The sequence below is a fragment of the Cotesia glomerata genome, linkage group LG3 (assembly GCF_020080835.1).
Source record: "Cotesia glomerata isolate CgM1 linkage group LG3, MPM_Cglom_v2.3, whole genome shotgun sequence".
Classification (NCBI taxonomy): Eukaryota; Metazoa; Arthropoda; class Insecta; order Hymenoptera; family Braconidae; genus Cotesia; species Cotesia glomerata.
This window is the reverse complement of record NC_058160.1, coordinates 1,959,203-1,975,640: the sequence shown is the minus strand read 5'-3', so window position 1 is coordinate 1,975,640 and position 16,438 is coordinate 1,959,203. Positions and strand designations below refer to the sequence as shown.

Sequence of the window (16,438 nt, the reverse complement as noted above, 5' to 3'; positions counted from 1 at the left end):
ATAATTGCTTTATATTTTCGATGTGATTGCTTCATTATTATGAACATAAACTTTTTCCTATTATTATGTGCGTCATTCCCATAATATTATAGGAACCATTCCTATAATATGAAAGGAACCATTCCTTTAATAATATAGGAACCATTCCTATAATATTATAGGAATGACGCACATAATATATTAAAGCTATTCCATTATTGTATAGGAATGTTTCCAATAAACTATGGGTATGGTTCCTATAATGAATATAGGATTGATACCTATAATGATCATTTTATTATAGGAACCATTCCCATAATTTTTGGAAAGTTTCCTATAAATTTCTCTCCGTGTAGAACAAAAGAAACAGTTTTGATCAACAATAAACACGGAAATAGATGCATAGATGCATAGTTATTAATTGTTAGAGAAGTGTCAGAGTTTATTAGATATTCATTCGCAAAATGTGCGTTGACAAGTTAAACTTAGTAGAATAGTAGAAATCCGCGGCGAAACTTGTCCAAAGTATTATTATTATATTATATACTACACAACTGAGCCATAGTTAAACCGCACTTTATGACCATAGCGGTTTAAATATACGATTCACGGTCTCTCAACCGTGAGCCCGGCTGTAAAGTTTCATCCTCCTACTCATTGTTTTCAAGAGGAAACACGCCACGTGTAGCTACCGGGCAAAGCGGCGTCGGGGACATGCGGGTGCCCGAGAGAGTGGATCAAGAGCCGGGGTATGCAGACTCAACCACCCACCGAATTATTGTCAATTTCACATTATGCAACGCTAATTTTTATATTTATAACTTTGTCAGATTTATTAATATTTTTAAGGGAAAAAAAGACTTATTCGGCCACTTTGTCTACGAAGGCTAAATCAAATAGAAAAGATCATTAGCTTTAATTTAATATGAATTCTTCATAAATGAGCTATCTCTTTTTACACGCTTTATATTAGCTTCACTTGTATGTCAGTTTGTCAGTATGTCAGTATGTCAGTATGTAACTCTCCGTGGGTAATTTGCGCGCCTGAATATTTTTGATAATCAACAAATAATAGTTTAAAAAAACTAAAAAATCACGCTTTTATAAATAAACCAAACTAAAAAGTAAAAAATAAATAATAGTTTAAAAAAACTAAAAACACGCTTTTTATAGAAAACCAAACTAAAAAATAGAAAATAAATTTTAATAAATTTAAATTAAGAATAGTGTTAAAAATTTCAATAAATATAAATTAATAATAGTGTAACTAAAAAAATGTATTTTATTTTAAAAAAAGCGTGGGGTGCATGGTGTCAATAGTTATAAATATTTTATTGACAGATATGAGTAGAGTGATTATCATTTTGATAATATCTTAAAAAGCACCCCACGCTTTTTTTAAAATAAAATACATTTTTTTATTTACACTATTATTAATTTATATTTATTGAAATTTTTAACACTATTCTTAATTTAAATTTATTTTCTATTTTTTAGTTTGGTTTTCTATAAAAAGCGTGTTTTTAGTTTTTTTAAACTATTATTTTTTAATAAAAATTTGACAAAATGTCAATCAAGACAAAAAATTCTCGAATCGAGTAAAATTAACTTGATGTAAGGTAAAGTACCCAGTACTTGAACACTTCTAAAAATGGGACCAGTAGTTGAACAGACTTTTAGAATTGCTGTAATACAAAATCTGTACATATATTATGAGTCATATACGCATGTTATAATTATTCAATGGTACAGTAATTGATTTTGGTAAGTTTTTTCAATTATAAATCAAAACAATTACATTTTTGTTAACTTTAAAGTTGACATGTCGAGAATCGCCGATAGATGCTATTTTTTTCATAAAAAAGGTACTAAACCGTAAACCGAACAATCAGTAAAAAAAACGGTATATCATCATTTTAAGTGAAAAAAATTGTACCATCCAATGAAATAGTCTTTTCTAAATACTACATATTTTTTGCAAAGACATAAACTATAATTTTTATATTAAATTTTAGCGTTCAACTATACCTCCCAATTTTCAAAGCGATACCCAGAACTTGAACAAGCTGGGACCGTATAATTTTAACAGCACTCTAACCTCTAATAGGTTTATAGACTAGTGATCAGTATTGCGATTTGTATTAATTACTGCAAATTAAATAAGTTTTATAACTAAAAATTAGTATAGTTAAAAATTATTGAACATTTTGAATTGAGTTTTTTTGATTTATAATTGAAAATTTACTTTGTCATTCATAAAAAATGTAATTAATAAATTAAATACAAATATATTTCTCATTTTTAAACGAACATATTAAATATTTATAGTATTATTCAATAATATTTTATAAATCTTTGAATATTTATTGCGGTTTGTCAGAATTGATTGTTTAACTACTACTCCTTTCATAGTCAATCTTAAAAACGTTGTCAAATTATAAATATTCAATTATTTGCGTTATTTTGCACTTCAATCAATTCAAAATTGCTTATATTTTCATGAAAATCACTAATTTGAACTAATAATTACATATTTATATATTAAAAGTAGGGTCAAATACGTTTTACTTTGAAATCTGTTCAACTACTAGGTACTTTACCTTAAATTAAAATTTTTCTACTTAATTCAAAATCATCAAACTCTTCAAAATTATGTTCTTAGTTCAAGAATTCGGCCCTTAAGTTATTTTGGAGCTAGATGAAATTTTCTTCTTGACTATCTTGAGTCAAGAAAATTAGTGATCTAATAAAAAATTTCTTCTTTTTTTGTAATAAACTCAAATTTCTGTTTGTTTCAAAATTCATTCAGAAAAAATTTTTTGGTATTTTTAATAAAAATTAAAATTGTTCACAGTAAAATTTTGCGTCATTGTGTCAAAAAATTTTGTGTTTAAAAATATATGTTAAATCTAAAACGAATAGAAAACGAAATTATTATAATTATTTTTGGATAATAGTATTTTTCAATGAAAATTTGATTGTACCGCATGAAAATAATATACTCTTGTTTTCCAGTTTTTAAATTTTTCTTAACTAAGAAATCAAAATTCAAGGCAAAAAACTCTTGAATCAAGCCAACGCTTTTTTCAAAATAATTTTCTGAGATCAAGAAAATTTATCTTGAATCAAATAATTTTTTTTAAGCATCGATAATCAATCGTTAATATTTCAGACCCTAAATAAATAAAAACCGTAAAAAATCGGAACTAAGCTGATGAAAAATAGGCTTTTCTTGAATTCATAACTCCTCATGAAGTTTATTTCTAAAAAAACATTCTTTGTTAAGCATTAAAACACAAAACACACTTTTTATAGTTACAAATGTCAAGTAATAAAAATATATCCCAAAAAATAAAGTATCTCGTATCCGGAAGACAATAAAATACACTGCGCTAAACAATGTTTGCTTTTGTAATTTTTTCGAAGAGCATAAAGACAAATAAATAAAAAGAGATGTAAGAAAAAATAATCCAAGGTGAAATTTTTGTATATGTTTAGTAAACGACAGTTTTATTCCATCATTATATTTCTGTCACTAAAACTACGACAATTTTTTCACCCGCGCAAAGGCCATACTTTGAAATTGACACATTGCCTCAAGCCGAAAGAGTCTCGGTATCACGATAATAAAGATAGATGAAAATTTAAGATGTTTAGGGAGACATTTTCCCAGCATTTGGAGTAGGTTATTGTTATCATAAAAAAACATTGAGTTTTTATAAATATTTTTATAAAAAAATAAAATAATAATCGAGTTAATATTATTTAAAGCAGGTAGATTTTTACTTATTTTACTAAAATAAATTTACTCCGAATTTTAAGGCTTGTGAATAAACTTTTTAACTTTTTATTGCCTGTTGATATTGCAAGCATTGATATTTGGTGTAAATATTTAAAGCGATCAAATAAAAGTAGTTCGAACAAATTGTAATGAATCTGACGGCAACTGTTTGATTCCAAATAATTTTTTTAGTGGCGGATCGAATGATTTTATACCCTCTGATGATTAAATATTTGAAGAGGCTAATGAATATCCTGTGAATTTTTTTAATGGTATGGTAGCAAGCGATCGGGTGTTTCCGTGAAATATTTGCGCTTCTAAATGTTGACCGAAGATTAATTCGTTAGTGGTATTCGACAATAAATAAAAATAATTAAACACAAAAACGTGCGATAGTGAAAAAATTCAAAGAATTCCAAAGCTGTGGAGCGTTTTAAAGAATCTCTTGTTTTTCACACTTTTATTTATAAATAGTCGGCATTCTTCACAACTCGAGAATTGTTTCTTTTACTTCAAAAGAAATAAAAGTGATGGCGATAGTAATTAACGTCATTGGAGAATTTAAATGAAAATAAAAAATATTGAATTGTGAAATAATTTACATTTTCTCGGTACAAAGTGATGTTAAGTAAAAAATAGAAATATCTCTTTGACGAATTTTTAAATAACTTGGTGAAAATTAAGGTACTGATAAATAGTAAGATATAAATTATAATTTTATATTTTATAAAAAATTGATCATTTTCACGAAAAAAAATTTTTTAAACTTTTACCAAAGATTAAAATTAGAAAAATAATTATTTTTATGTCTTCGCCGGCATTTTTAGAATCTTCAGAATTACAGTTTTAAAATTCACTATAATTTTTTTAGATTAAAAAATTATTTCGCAAAGTTTTCAGCGCCCCCAGTACATTTTTTACATATTTTTTGTATTTGTAAAAGTTTAAGCATTAAATTTATTTAAATTGTTTTTAAATAATAATTAATATTAAAAATCTTTATTCAGGTATCTCACCAAAAATGATTTTAATTTTTATCATAAATAATTTATTTATTTATTTTTTATTTAATTTCAATGCCAAGGCAGTACAGCCAGATGCCAAAAGTATACAAAAAGAGTTACAATAAAATTACACGTATGACTAATAAAGACATAAAATTTCAAAAATTTTAGATATTAAGAAATAATCGTTTTTCTTTGATTTGGAATATAATTATGAAAAATTCAAGAAAAGTATAAATTTGAGTATAAAAATTAAGCATTAAAAATTTATAATGTGATTTTTAATGAAAAATTTTTATTAAATAAATTAAAATGGTTTTAATTTTTATCATAAATAATGTGATTTATAATTAACTTTTCTCTTCTCTAATTTGTAAAAATTTTCAACTTGTTCCTGAATATTAACAAAAAAAATCAACAATAATTAACAGTCTCTTAAGCCACATGGCTGTTTCAGATACTTGATATAAAATAAAAAAAATTTATCGACAATAGGCATCCGCAGGAAATCTAAATGACTTAAATTCACATGGCCATGTGTGAGATACTCGCTATTAAAAAAAAAATATATATATATATATTTTGGCCGTCTACATAATCTAAATGTCAGAAAAATTTCACGTATGGTTTTAGTAATATTTTATTCGATAAATTAAAAAATTAAAAATGTACGAGATAAGAAGTAAAAAGTAGTTTGAACTAGCGATTAAAATTTCAAAAACGAAAAGTTGGTTCGGTATCGAGTGAAATAAATTCAAAAATCGTCAAACAAACTTGGAACATGAACGTGATTAAAATAAACTATAAAACAAAAAACGAAAAAAAAAAAGTTATTGCCGGAAAACTTTTACATTGATCCGATAAAATTGCGCAGAGTAAACTCCAGTCCGAACGTGATTTTTTTTCTGGACTAACAGGAACTCAAGCTTTGGAAAATAAAAACTAAAAATAAAATAAAGAACGGAAGGGTAGCAGAGCAGAGGGGGGAGGGGGAGGGGAAGGAGGGGGGGAAAGAAAAAGAGAGTATGGGGAAAATAAAAACAGATGAAAATGAGTTGGATGGATGAAAGAAAAAACGGTCAGATACCAAACGAAGAGAGTAATGAGTAAGTGAGTGAGTGAAATAGAATGAGAAGACTATAGAGATTACATCGGGAATCCCAACGATGGAGCACGAACAGGAAAACATTCGTTTGTTCGCGGCGCCCGGAATAACACGGAGACCCTAAATCACCTACCCGGTAAGAGGAGAGGGTGTAGTGTGTACTGCTGGTACCGTGGGCTCTGCATAATCTACGTACGCGTGGCATCTACCGGTAATGCCCACCCTCTTCCTTCAACTATTTTCATCCCTCTGCTCTCGATTTCGCTCTCCTGGTCCCGTTTTTCCTTTTGGTTGCCGATTTTATTCCCGACTAAACGAAGGGATCATATTTCTGCTCTTATTATCTCGATCATTACTTCCGATTCTATTTCATATTCAACAATTTAAGCTGCTACTAAATCAATAAAAATACTGCTACTATCCTTAAACTGAAAAGATAAATTATTTTAGATTCAGATTCAAGAAAAAATCCTCTTTATAATTTTATTTTTATTATGAACAAAATTTTTTATTCAATGACAAAATGTATTCTCACAAATGCATAGATGCACAGATGCTGCAGCATTTCTATAGGTATATATGTATGTATTTTTGTATGTATATATTTTATAACCTGGTAAATAAATAGTCGTTAAATAGTCGTTAAAATTGGGTTTTTTATAATTATGAATTTTTTTACTAAAAAAATATTCAATTCAGAAACTGAATTAAGAAAATAAAATTTAAAGGTAAAGAGAAAAAATTATTGTCTTGATAAATATTTTCTTAAGACAAAAAAATTTCATTGTTTACCCGAGAAATAATTTTCTCTATGAAAAAAAAAAGTTTTATACCAAGAAATTTTTGAATCAAGACAACAGATTATCTTTATGAATATTATGAATATTTAATATGTTCATTTAAAAATGAGAAATATTTGTATTTAATTTTTTAATTACATTTTTTATGAATGACAAAGCAAATTTTCAATTATGAATAAAAAAAAATCAATTCGAAACTTTCAATTCAAGACAACAGATTATTTTTATGAATGTTATGAATATTTAATATGTTCATTTAAAAATGAGAAATATTTGTATTTAATTTTTTAATTACATTTTTTATGAATGACAAAGCAAATTTTCAATTATGAATTAAAAAAAAATCAATTCAAAACATTCAATAGTTTTTCATTACACTAATTTTTAGCTACAAAACTTATTTAATTTGCTGTAATTAATACAAGTCACAATGCTGATCACTAGTCTATAAACCTATTAGAGGTTATAGTTGTAACGGGTACTTTTTGACCAATTTTTACCCCCGGCTCGATTTTAAGCTCGCCGGAGTCCAGGATTCTAACGAGGGTAATTTCGAAATTAATCAAACTCGGAAATTTAATTAATATTAACAAACAAAACCTCTTTATTTCAATAAACAAAACATTAAACATTTTACAAAAGAAAACGGCGATTAAACAAAATAAAACCCATACATACACGGCGTTTACAATTTCCATTACCGTCGTTGGTAAAATCATTCGCCCGTCGTACCTTTCAAAACGCGTCGCTAATTCCCCTTCAGTCGGCCCTCTGGTGCCCAGCTCCTGACAGGTGACTAGTGCCGCCCCGCAGGCCCTAATTCGCGATTCCCAAAGGAAGAGTGAATAGAATCCACCTCTCCCTCACCTACTCGGCTGGGGTTGCCACCTTTTGGCTGAAGGCCTCCAGGTGGAGAGTCGCCTTTACTCGTAGGTAGATAAGTTCACTTACCTGTGGTAGTCCGCACCAGGTAGAGAGAACCCTCTTTTAATTTCCTTGGCCAGAAGTCTCCAGACAAGTAAATTAAACCCAGAGAAAGGTTGCTCAACGGCGGATAATTTTTGGGCTTTATCAACCCAAAAATTATTAATAAAAGCGAAAAGTATTGGTGAATTATCGCCACCTATCGCTTGCCGTCGAACTTCGGGAAATCCCCGAAAATTTATAAGTTTTTAAATATATTTTCAAAATTAAATATCAGATTCATTCAATTGATTCAACAGATTACATCGATTTCAATCAAATTACATTTTCCTATAATTTCAACGTCGAAAAATAATTTCATACAAACATAATTATTTTACCAAAATTATTTCCTATACTAATTTAATTTCCTGGGACTGAGAAAAATAATTAATTGGATATTTCGAATTTATTCAAAATATTTTAATCAATTAATTATTTCAGATAAAGTAAATTTTTGTTCTTTGAAAGAACAAAAATTATCACGTCGCGGTTTCGCTTATATCAGCTTGGCGATTTTTATCGCGAGCGGACAGTCGACGCCATCTATCGCGCGATGGCAAACTACTAAATTCCCTTTTCTAATAGTCGTCCTTTGAAATAATTTTAAATCAAAGAAATAATTGTAAACAAAAAAAATCATATACAGATTATTATTATTAATAATAATCGCCGTAAACAAATAATAAAGTTGTAAACGAAACTTGTCAAATTAATTGTTTCAATTATTTCAAACGACGTTTTAACCGTTAATTAAATTAATAATCTTTCATTAATACTTTTAACTAAACAATTAAACATAATAATAGTTACAATAGTAATAATAATAATTAACTATAAATAAAATAATTAAACTCATGACAAAAGTTAAACGTATATACATAAATGCCGTGGCACGGCAGTCGACGCGGTCGCGGTAGCGATGGCTCGCTCGGTCCGTCGATGAGCCCCGTCTCTCGTTGCTCACGACACCCCTCCGCCGCCCCGCTTATAATACCTTCTTCACATAGTGCTGTTAAAATTATACGGCCGCAGCTTGTTCAAGTTCTGGGTACCGCTTTGAAAATTGGGAGGTATAGTTAGACGCTAAAATTGAATATAAAAATTAGGGGAAGGTGGCCTAAAGCGGGTATGTTAACGTTAAGAGCCGAGAAAATTTAGTATTTGCATGATAACAATAATGATTTTTTTTTTTTTTAAAGAGGATTTATCGGACTTTAAAATTAATAAGCAATATTGTATAAATTTGTATTAATTTATGATTTATTATTAAAATTTAAAAACACTCCCAAAAACCGCTTTGCCCTAGAGGGGGGCCTAAAGCGGGTAATCCGTTCGGGCAAAGTGGGTTGGCACTACAATTAAGGTAAAAATGCTTATTTTTGATATTTAAATAATAATTTTAGTTTCATTTAATCAGTCTTCAACAATTTAAAAGATTAACTTATTAAATATAGTAATACTTCAATATAAATGACTATTAAATCGGTAACTTGTAAATAAATTTTTTTAAAATGACAAATTATGAAGTCAAAAATTAAAAATAGCAAATATGTCATTGCCGTCCAGGTTGCTTGCTCCGTTTTCCTTTTATATTTACTCACAACTCAAAAAAATAAGTATAAAACAATATCAGCGCAAAGCGGGTATCAACTCTGCTACCCACTTTGCCCGAAAACACGTTTTTTATTCGTGATGCTAACCTCAAATAATCTAAAACAAAACGTTAATATTTTTCTCTTAATTTTAACTTTAATAGGCTCAAATTAATAGAAAATTATAAAGGATATAATAAGTGTATTCGTTTTTGAATAATCAGAAAATACACACCTTTAATTTTTTTAAGAAATTATTAATTTTTTTTTAATTGCGTGTTATTACGCCATACTACTTCATTAAGGCTCGTTTGGGACTGAGCGAAACTCGGAAGTACTCGGGTAACCTCGACATGTAATGTACATAACTTGTCCCTCGCGTTTCATGCGTCGGCGTACAAGCGCCTACCCGCTTTGGGCCACCTTCCCCTATAGTCTATATCTTTGCAAAAAATATGTGTTATTTAGAAAAGACTATATCATTAAATGGTACAATTTTTTTTACTTAAAATAATGATGTACCGTTTTTTTTACTGATTGTTCGGTTTACAATTTAGTACCTTTTTCATGAAAAAAATAGCATCTATTGGCGACTCTCGACATGTCAACTTTTAAGTTAACAAAAATATAATTGTTTTGATTTATATTTGAAAAAACTTACAGAAATCAATTACTGTGTCATTTAATAATTATAATATGCGCACATTACTCATAATAAATTTTTTATATTATAACAATTCAAAAAGTCTGTTCAAGTACTGAGTACTTTACCTTATTTTTATTCGTTTTTCAGTGCACAACTTCACAACTGGGACACTGGAGAAATTGTGGACACCTCACGACCAAAAGTGTCTCGACAAAATTTATTCGCATTTAAAAAATGTATATCATGTCGACAAGCTTACTCGCTTAAATTGAAAATAAATAATTAAATACTTAAAAAAAAATATAAAAATGTTTTCTTATACTTCTAAAATTTAATCTAGAACCCGTTGCAGAAATGATGCTTTTTCGTAAAAAATAAAATAAAAATAACCAACATTATTCCAGAATTGAAAAATGAAAGTTTATCAAACAAAAGTTTTAAAATCCAGCCTAAAAATAATGAAATAAAACTCGGTATGCATACTTGAATTGAGTTCCACTTGAGCAAACTCTATTGAGCCCAACATTTAGGATATTAAAATAATCTAACCGAAGACTTTAGTAACTCTGTCGCCTTCATATTAAATTTTCCCGGATCTTCCGAATTATTTTTTTCTTTTTATACCTCAACCCATTATTCTTTTTTCCCATTTATTTTCATTCTTTTCTTTCCATACATCCTATGGATGTATTGTATATAAATATATATATTCTCCAGGCAATTTTAAATTGACGTAATTTAAACTTTCGAGTAAAATATAATAGTTAAAAGTAAAAAATTAATATTCATTTCATTAATACTTAAAAGAATTCAAAATAAAGAAAATCTTGGTCCTTTTTTATTAAAAAAAAAAAAAAAAAAAAAGTAGAGTGTAATTAAAGAGTTGAACTAAAAAGAAGTAGAGGGTGAGAAAAAGGATCAAGCGATTTTCGTAGAGTCATTAGCAGTACACTACACATACATATACAGAGAGCTGTGTACTTGTACGTGGACTAGTTACCCAACACTGCAAACTAGTTTCGTTATGCTTAGTTTTAGTACGCGCGCAAAAGCGAATAAAACTTTTCCTTCAAGAGGCAAAGCTTAAAACCCATCCCCGAACTTCTTCGTCGTCTACTTCTTCTTCACCTCTAGCTCTGGCTCTGGCTGCACGCTATATACCTACTCATCCCCTCAATATAATATACAAAACCAAAACCCCTTATATAAAGTGTATGGTTTCTGTGTTTCTCTCTATGCTGACGATGCTTTTGGAATTTAATGAAGTTTGTTAAACTTTTAAGTAATCTCAGATTTAACCAAATTATTTAATTTTCTTTATTTAATCCATAAGTTTTCTTGTTTGTTGCTGAGAAATTTTCAAATTCGTTTTTCTATAATTTGATAATAATTATTACAATAATATCGACGGTCTAATTAGCAATTTGTCTTACTCCTTATTTTTTAGAGGATGATTTTTTAACATTTTGATGTAGTAATAATTCAATTATAAATTATATGAATGATTCAAACCTAAATATTGTATCTCTATTAGATATTAATGATATTAAATGGTTTTTTAAAGTGATAATAAATTTTGAACTAATTGTTTTTTTCTTACAAACAGAAGAATCTCTAAAATGGAGTTAGACAATTTGCTAATTAGAACGTCAATATGGGAAAATTATTTTTTAAAATTGCTTTCTGATGAAAATATATGTCCTATCAAATTTTATAAAAAAAGAAAAGTCTTTGTTAAAAAAGAAAAGCTACGGATTTAAATAAAAAAATAATTATTTATATTTCTAGGAGTGATTACGTTAATTAACATTTGTAATTAATTAAAAATTGGATTATTAGTTGATTGAACTAAAAGCAACGTCAAATAAGCTTCTTAAGAGAGTCAGAAAAATTATTTTTATTTCAAAATTTAAGGAAGTTCGAGCGTAACTAATGAGTCAAAATAATGTGAAAATTTTTTTTAAATTTTAGTCTTCCCAATATTCGTGAAAATTCTTTATTTTAATTTAAAATAGTTTAAACAATTTAATAATTGATGATTTTTACTTATTTAATAAAGTAAAGTAATAAAATGACTTTGGTATTTATTACTTGCCGGAATAAATAAACAGATTTGGCAATAGCGCGCTTGATTATACCCACAACAGAGACGTGGATGAGTGTGTGAGTTAAACATTTCTCTCTCTGTAACTTCTGTAACTATATTTCTATTCTTTTCTTTTTTCTCAGCTGTTGACGCGATGTTGTCAAATCTTTATGCGAATAAATGGCTGACGATAAACGAGTCACAAACATAAAATTTGACTTTAAATATTTCAAAAATTATATCGGTAATGTATTATTATTAAATTGTTTTTATATTTTGCAACAATCCAAGTTTCTTGTGTATAGTTTTTTATCCGTTAAAGTTGGGAGGTTAATATTAAAATAAATAATTAAAGTCTCGACAAAACGTTTGTCCGCCATAACAGCCCGTGTATAAGGAGATAAAATATGTGATTTTTAAAATTTAATATCTAAGTAACTAAACGGTGAATCTTTTTTAAATTTTGGGATTAGATAAATTACGTATTTATTTATATGTATACATAATTTCAAAGCTCAAAGTTGGAAATTATTTTTTACATTAGATTCGCTCGAACCTCCTTAAGATTAAAATTAAACAAATAATTATTTTTATGTCTTCGCCGGCATTTCTAGAATCCTCAGAGTCTCAGCTTTAAAATCTACTATAGGTTTTTTAAATAAAAATTTTTTTTCGCAAAGTTTTCAGCGCCCCCAGGTCATATAATAAATACTTTCCCTTAACTAGATCTTATTACTTACATTTACCTCATGGCTGAATACGATAATAAATCGACAATAAATCAGTGTTAGATTCGCTCGAACCTGCTTAACACCTCAGAATTAACTCTCTTGAAAGGAGATGATTTAACGACAATGCGCCTCCTGTTGGAAATTTTAAGCACTGCATTCGCTCGAAAATTTATATATGGGCAGATCAAGTCATATCAGGGCATATGAAGCCAAATATGTCTTGATATGGCCAGAAATTTTTTTCACGGGTTGTGTATATTCTTGAAAAAAGTCAATAAAATTTTTAATGAATGTTACCGTAAGGAAAAAAATTGTTAAATGAAATTTAAGTTATTTTATTTGAATTCTTGAATTAGGAGTTTTTTTTATTTATCATTTGTTTTATTTTTAACGTGATATTTGGTGATTACTCCATAAAGGCTTGAGGAAAAATTCGATCATATGAATCGGGTCAAAAGTTGTCAGGGTTTTTATCAAAATTTTTCACATCTAAGAGGGATTGAGAAAAATAAGTAATGATTTATAAAAGAAGTTGTGAAAAATGGGTGAAAATTTTCTAAAGCTGAAGAAAAGTATAAAAGTAATAGTAAAAAAAGGATAGGAGAAGAAATACCGGAAGAAAGGAAAGAAGGTGAGGGAGTGTGGAATGGCACTACGAGGAGTAGTGCCAGTGAATCATTCTATGAGCATAAATTAACGCCCCGTCACAACGCCGGTTAATTAATTAAGCTAAATTGTCCTAAGCGTGAATAACTGCTGGCGCCGGTAGAACTGAGCACCATCAGATCCTTTCTTCGTATTGTCGCGAAAAGTTTTCATCTCGAAATTTGAGCCGTATACATGTGTGTGCCGATCGAATTACACGGCACTAAACTACTTTATTAATAAATTACTCTGTTGTCTATAAAAATTACACGTGTATTTATCATATACTTGCAAACATGTGTCTCTTATTATTATTATATGTTGATGGTGAATGTCCGTGTGTAAAGGATTACTGCTGATTATCAATTTGATTCATCAGCAGATTTATATAGATGATAATTTTATCCACTCAGATTTATATTTGAGTCAAGGATGAATTTATTGGATTAGTTTTACCTTTAAATTATATTTTTAGATTTAAAGGGTTTTAATTGATTTCGTTTTTATGAAAAATAATTTGTAACTTTTTAAAAAAATTATTGGTAAAAATTTTTAATCAAAGAAAAGTTATAGAAATAAATTATTATTCTCAAATTTACTTTTTATTTTATAACTTAAAACCTCATACTTAATTTTCTTTTAGAGAGACAATTTAGCGATCAAAAAATTATATATATTAATATAATAGGACATATTAGGAAATGTTTTTACAGATGTGTTGTTTTTAGAAATATAAACTATCGAAAAATGCAAAAAAATAAAAATCGGCTTCTTAAAAATTTTACATTGATAATGCCTATTATAATAGGAGCTTGTAAGTTCGCTTAAAGCTAAGATAGAATTTACTTGAATAGTTCCAATAAATTCTGGAAAAATCCTCTAATTTAAGGGTGTAAAAATCATCCTACGACATAGAGAGAATCTGTCTCTACGAGATAGTCCAATTTATTTACCGTTAACTTTATTGAAAATTCACAAATTATTCTCAGTTTTTTAATTTTTGATCAAGCAATTGATCATTCCAGATTTATAGACGTACCAATTATTATTATTATTTTTTCTAATGACTGGTTTACAATACTTTATAGATATTTTCTGACGTAAATCATTAAATTTTCAGTTTATTGGCTATCTAGTCTAACACAACAATTTTTTTTTCTCTAATTTTTCGTATAATATTGTTAAGTCTGCACTGATAGAAGAATTTGTTTATATTTAATAAGCTTTATTAACTGTTAATAAATGATTTTTTAACATCATAGGATTTAATAAATATTTATTAATAGTTAATAAATTATTTATTAAATACGATTTATTAAATGTTAATAAATATTTGTTAACAGTTAACAAATATTTATTAACAGTTAATAAGTAATTTATTAAGTACAATTCATTAACTGTTAATAAATATTTTTTAACTATTAATAAATACTTATTAACTATTAATAAATGTACTTTCCTCCCAGATAAATATTTATTGAATGTTAAAAAATATTTATTAAAATTTAATAAATTAAATAATTGTCTTCAAATAAATTAAATTATTAATATTTCATAAATCCTTCCCCTTCTATCAGTGCAATTTATCCTCAATTCATATCTAAATTTGTCATTAAAGATAAATTTAACTGAAAAAATGATTCGGACGGCCCAGACCAGGACTCGAACCCGGATTTAATGACTTACGTCAGAAAATATCTATAAATTATTACCATTATTACATAAAACCCGATTTTCCTCGACAGACCTAATTCTGCCATAGAGTATGACATTCGTCGGCTTTTCTACACATTTATACACACGATGGACTAAAATAGACAAGAGAATAGGATGTAGAACATCGTATAGAAGCGGACCAAATGTATATAAATTAAATTATTCAGTTTCAGAATATTCTGTACACGTGTATCGTCATATTAACATCCTCTTACCAATGCACACACCTTTGCCTAATCCTAAAATCTCTCAATCGGACATAATTTTCGTACTCCCTACAATTCAATAAGCCGCCGTCTATCCGAACAGTAATTACATTTCAACTAAATAAAATAAACTAGTGAAAAAAACAAACCTGATATTGAAGTTCTTATGAGAAAAAAAATAAAAACAAGTGTGATCGACATTTGTAGCCTCTGTTGGAATCGATCCAAGTATCTCGCACTCGGTAGGCCACCGATTCTTGGCCCCCTCATCGTGCCGCATAGTTTTCGTTCTCCACACGTAAACCTCGAGTGTCACACCCGGATTAGAATAAGCCCACCAGTCACTGATTTTATAATAAACACTTCCTTCCTTATTTACACTTAACGTTACATTACACACTGTGAATCATATGTGTGTCATCGGGTCATCATTGTTGTTATTATTATCGAATACTTGTGCACACTTCGCACTTAATATTCATTTACAAATTGTACATTTAATGCTTAACACATTTCACGTCACTGATGCTCAAAATAAACCTGTTACAAAGTCATTAATATTATTTAGTTATTTTTTTATAATTTTTATTTTTTATGATACGTATTATTTATATTATTAAGAGAATAAGCAAAATTTTGTAGCCAGTGTATTTATATGATAAAATGGGTTTTTATGGTTCAATTTGGTATCATTAGAAAGGTCTTGACTTGAATTTATGCATTTTAAAGGTTTCATATCATTCTCACCAATAGTCAATTTATTATGATAAGTATTTAGGCTGCATTCGCAAATGTTCTATCTCTAGATACGTAATTAAGAAATGACCTTTTATCTTGTGAACTATTGACATTTTTTAAGATATAAGCTCATCTTGACATTACACTCATCAAGACCTTTCATTTAAGTACCTACATCAATTTTTTATATATTTATATATATTATATATATGTATACATGAAAAATATATCGAAATGCATGTGGGTATTCAAATGAAAGCTCTTGATGAGTGTAACATCGGGATAAGCTTATATCTTTAAAATATATATTATATATATGTATATATGAAAAATATATCAAAAATGCATGTGGGTACTCAAATGAAAGCTCTTGATGAATGTAAAATCAGGATGAGCTTATATCTTTAAAAACGTCAATAGTTAAAAAAGTACAGTGCAATTTA

At 28.0% G+C, this 16,438-nt stretch overlaps 2 protein-coding genes across 5 annotated transcripts in view; one reads left to right on the top strand and one right to left on the bottom strand.

The window, feature by feature from the left end:
• The window catches only part of LOC123261588 (hemicentin-2-like), a 295,756-nt gene extending 285,719 nt beyond the window's left edge, over positions 1–10,037 (top strand). Inside the window, exon 9 of the transcript XR_006508691.1 lies at positions 10,021–10,037. The gene's annotated coding sequence lies outside the window, so the exon portion shown is untranslated. The remainder of the gene's footprint in view (positions 1–10,020) is intronic.
• Positions 1–16,438, bottom strand: part of LOC123261587 (fibroblast growth factor receptor 3-like) — a 101,066-nt gene that overhangs the window by 57,860 nt on the left and 26,768 nt on the right. For 3 of the 4 annotated variants that reach the window (XM_044723264.1, XM_044723267.1, XM_044723265.1), the window contains exon 2: positions 15,407–15,797. The exons of the other annotated variant lie outside the window; for it this stretch is intronic. In XM_044723264.1, coding sequence (XP_044579199.1) covers positions 15,407–15,527 — 121 coding nt within the window. In that variant the 5' untranslated portion in view covers positions 15,528–15,797. The remainder of the gene's footprint in view (positions 1–15,406; positions 15,798–16,438) is intronic. 4 annotated transcript variants of the gene reach the window in all.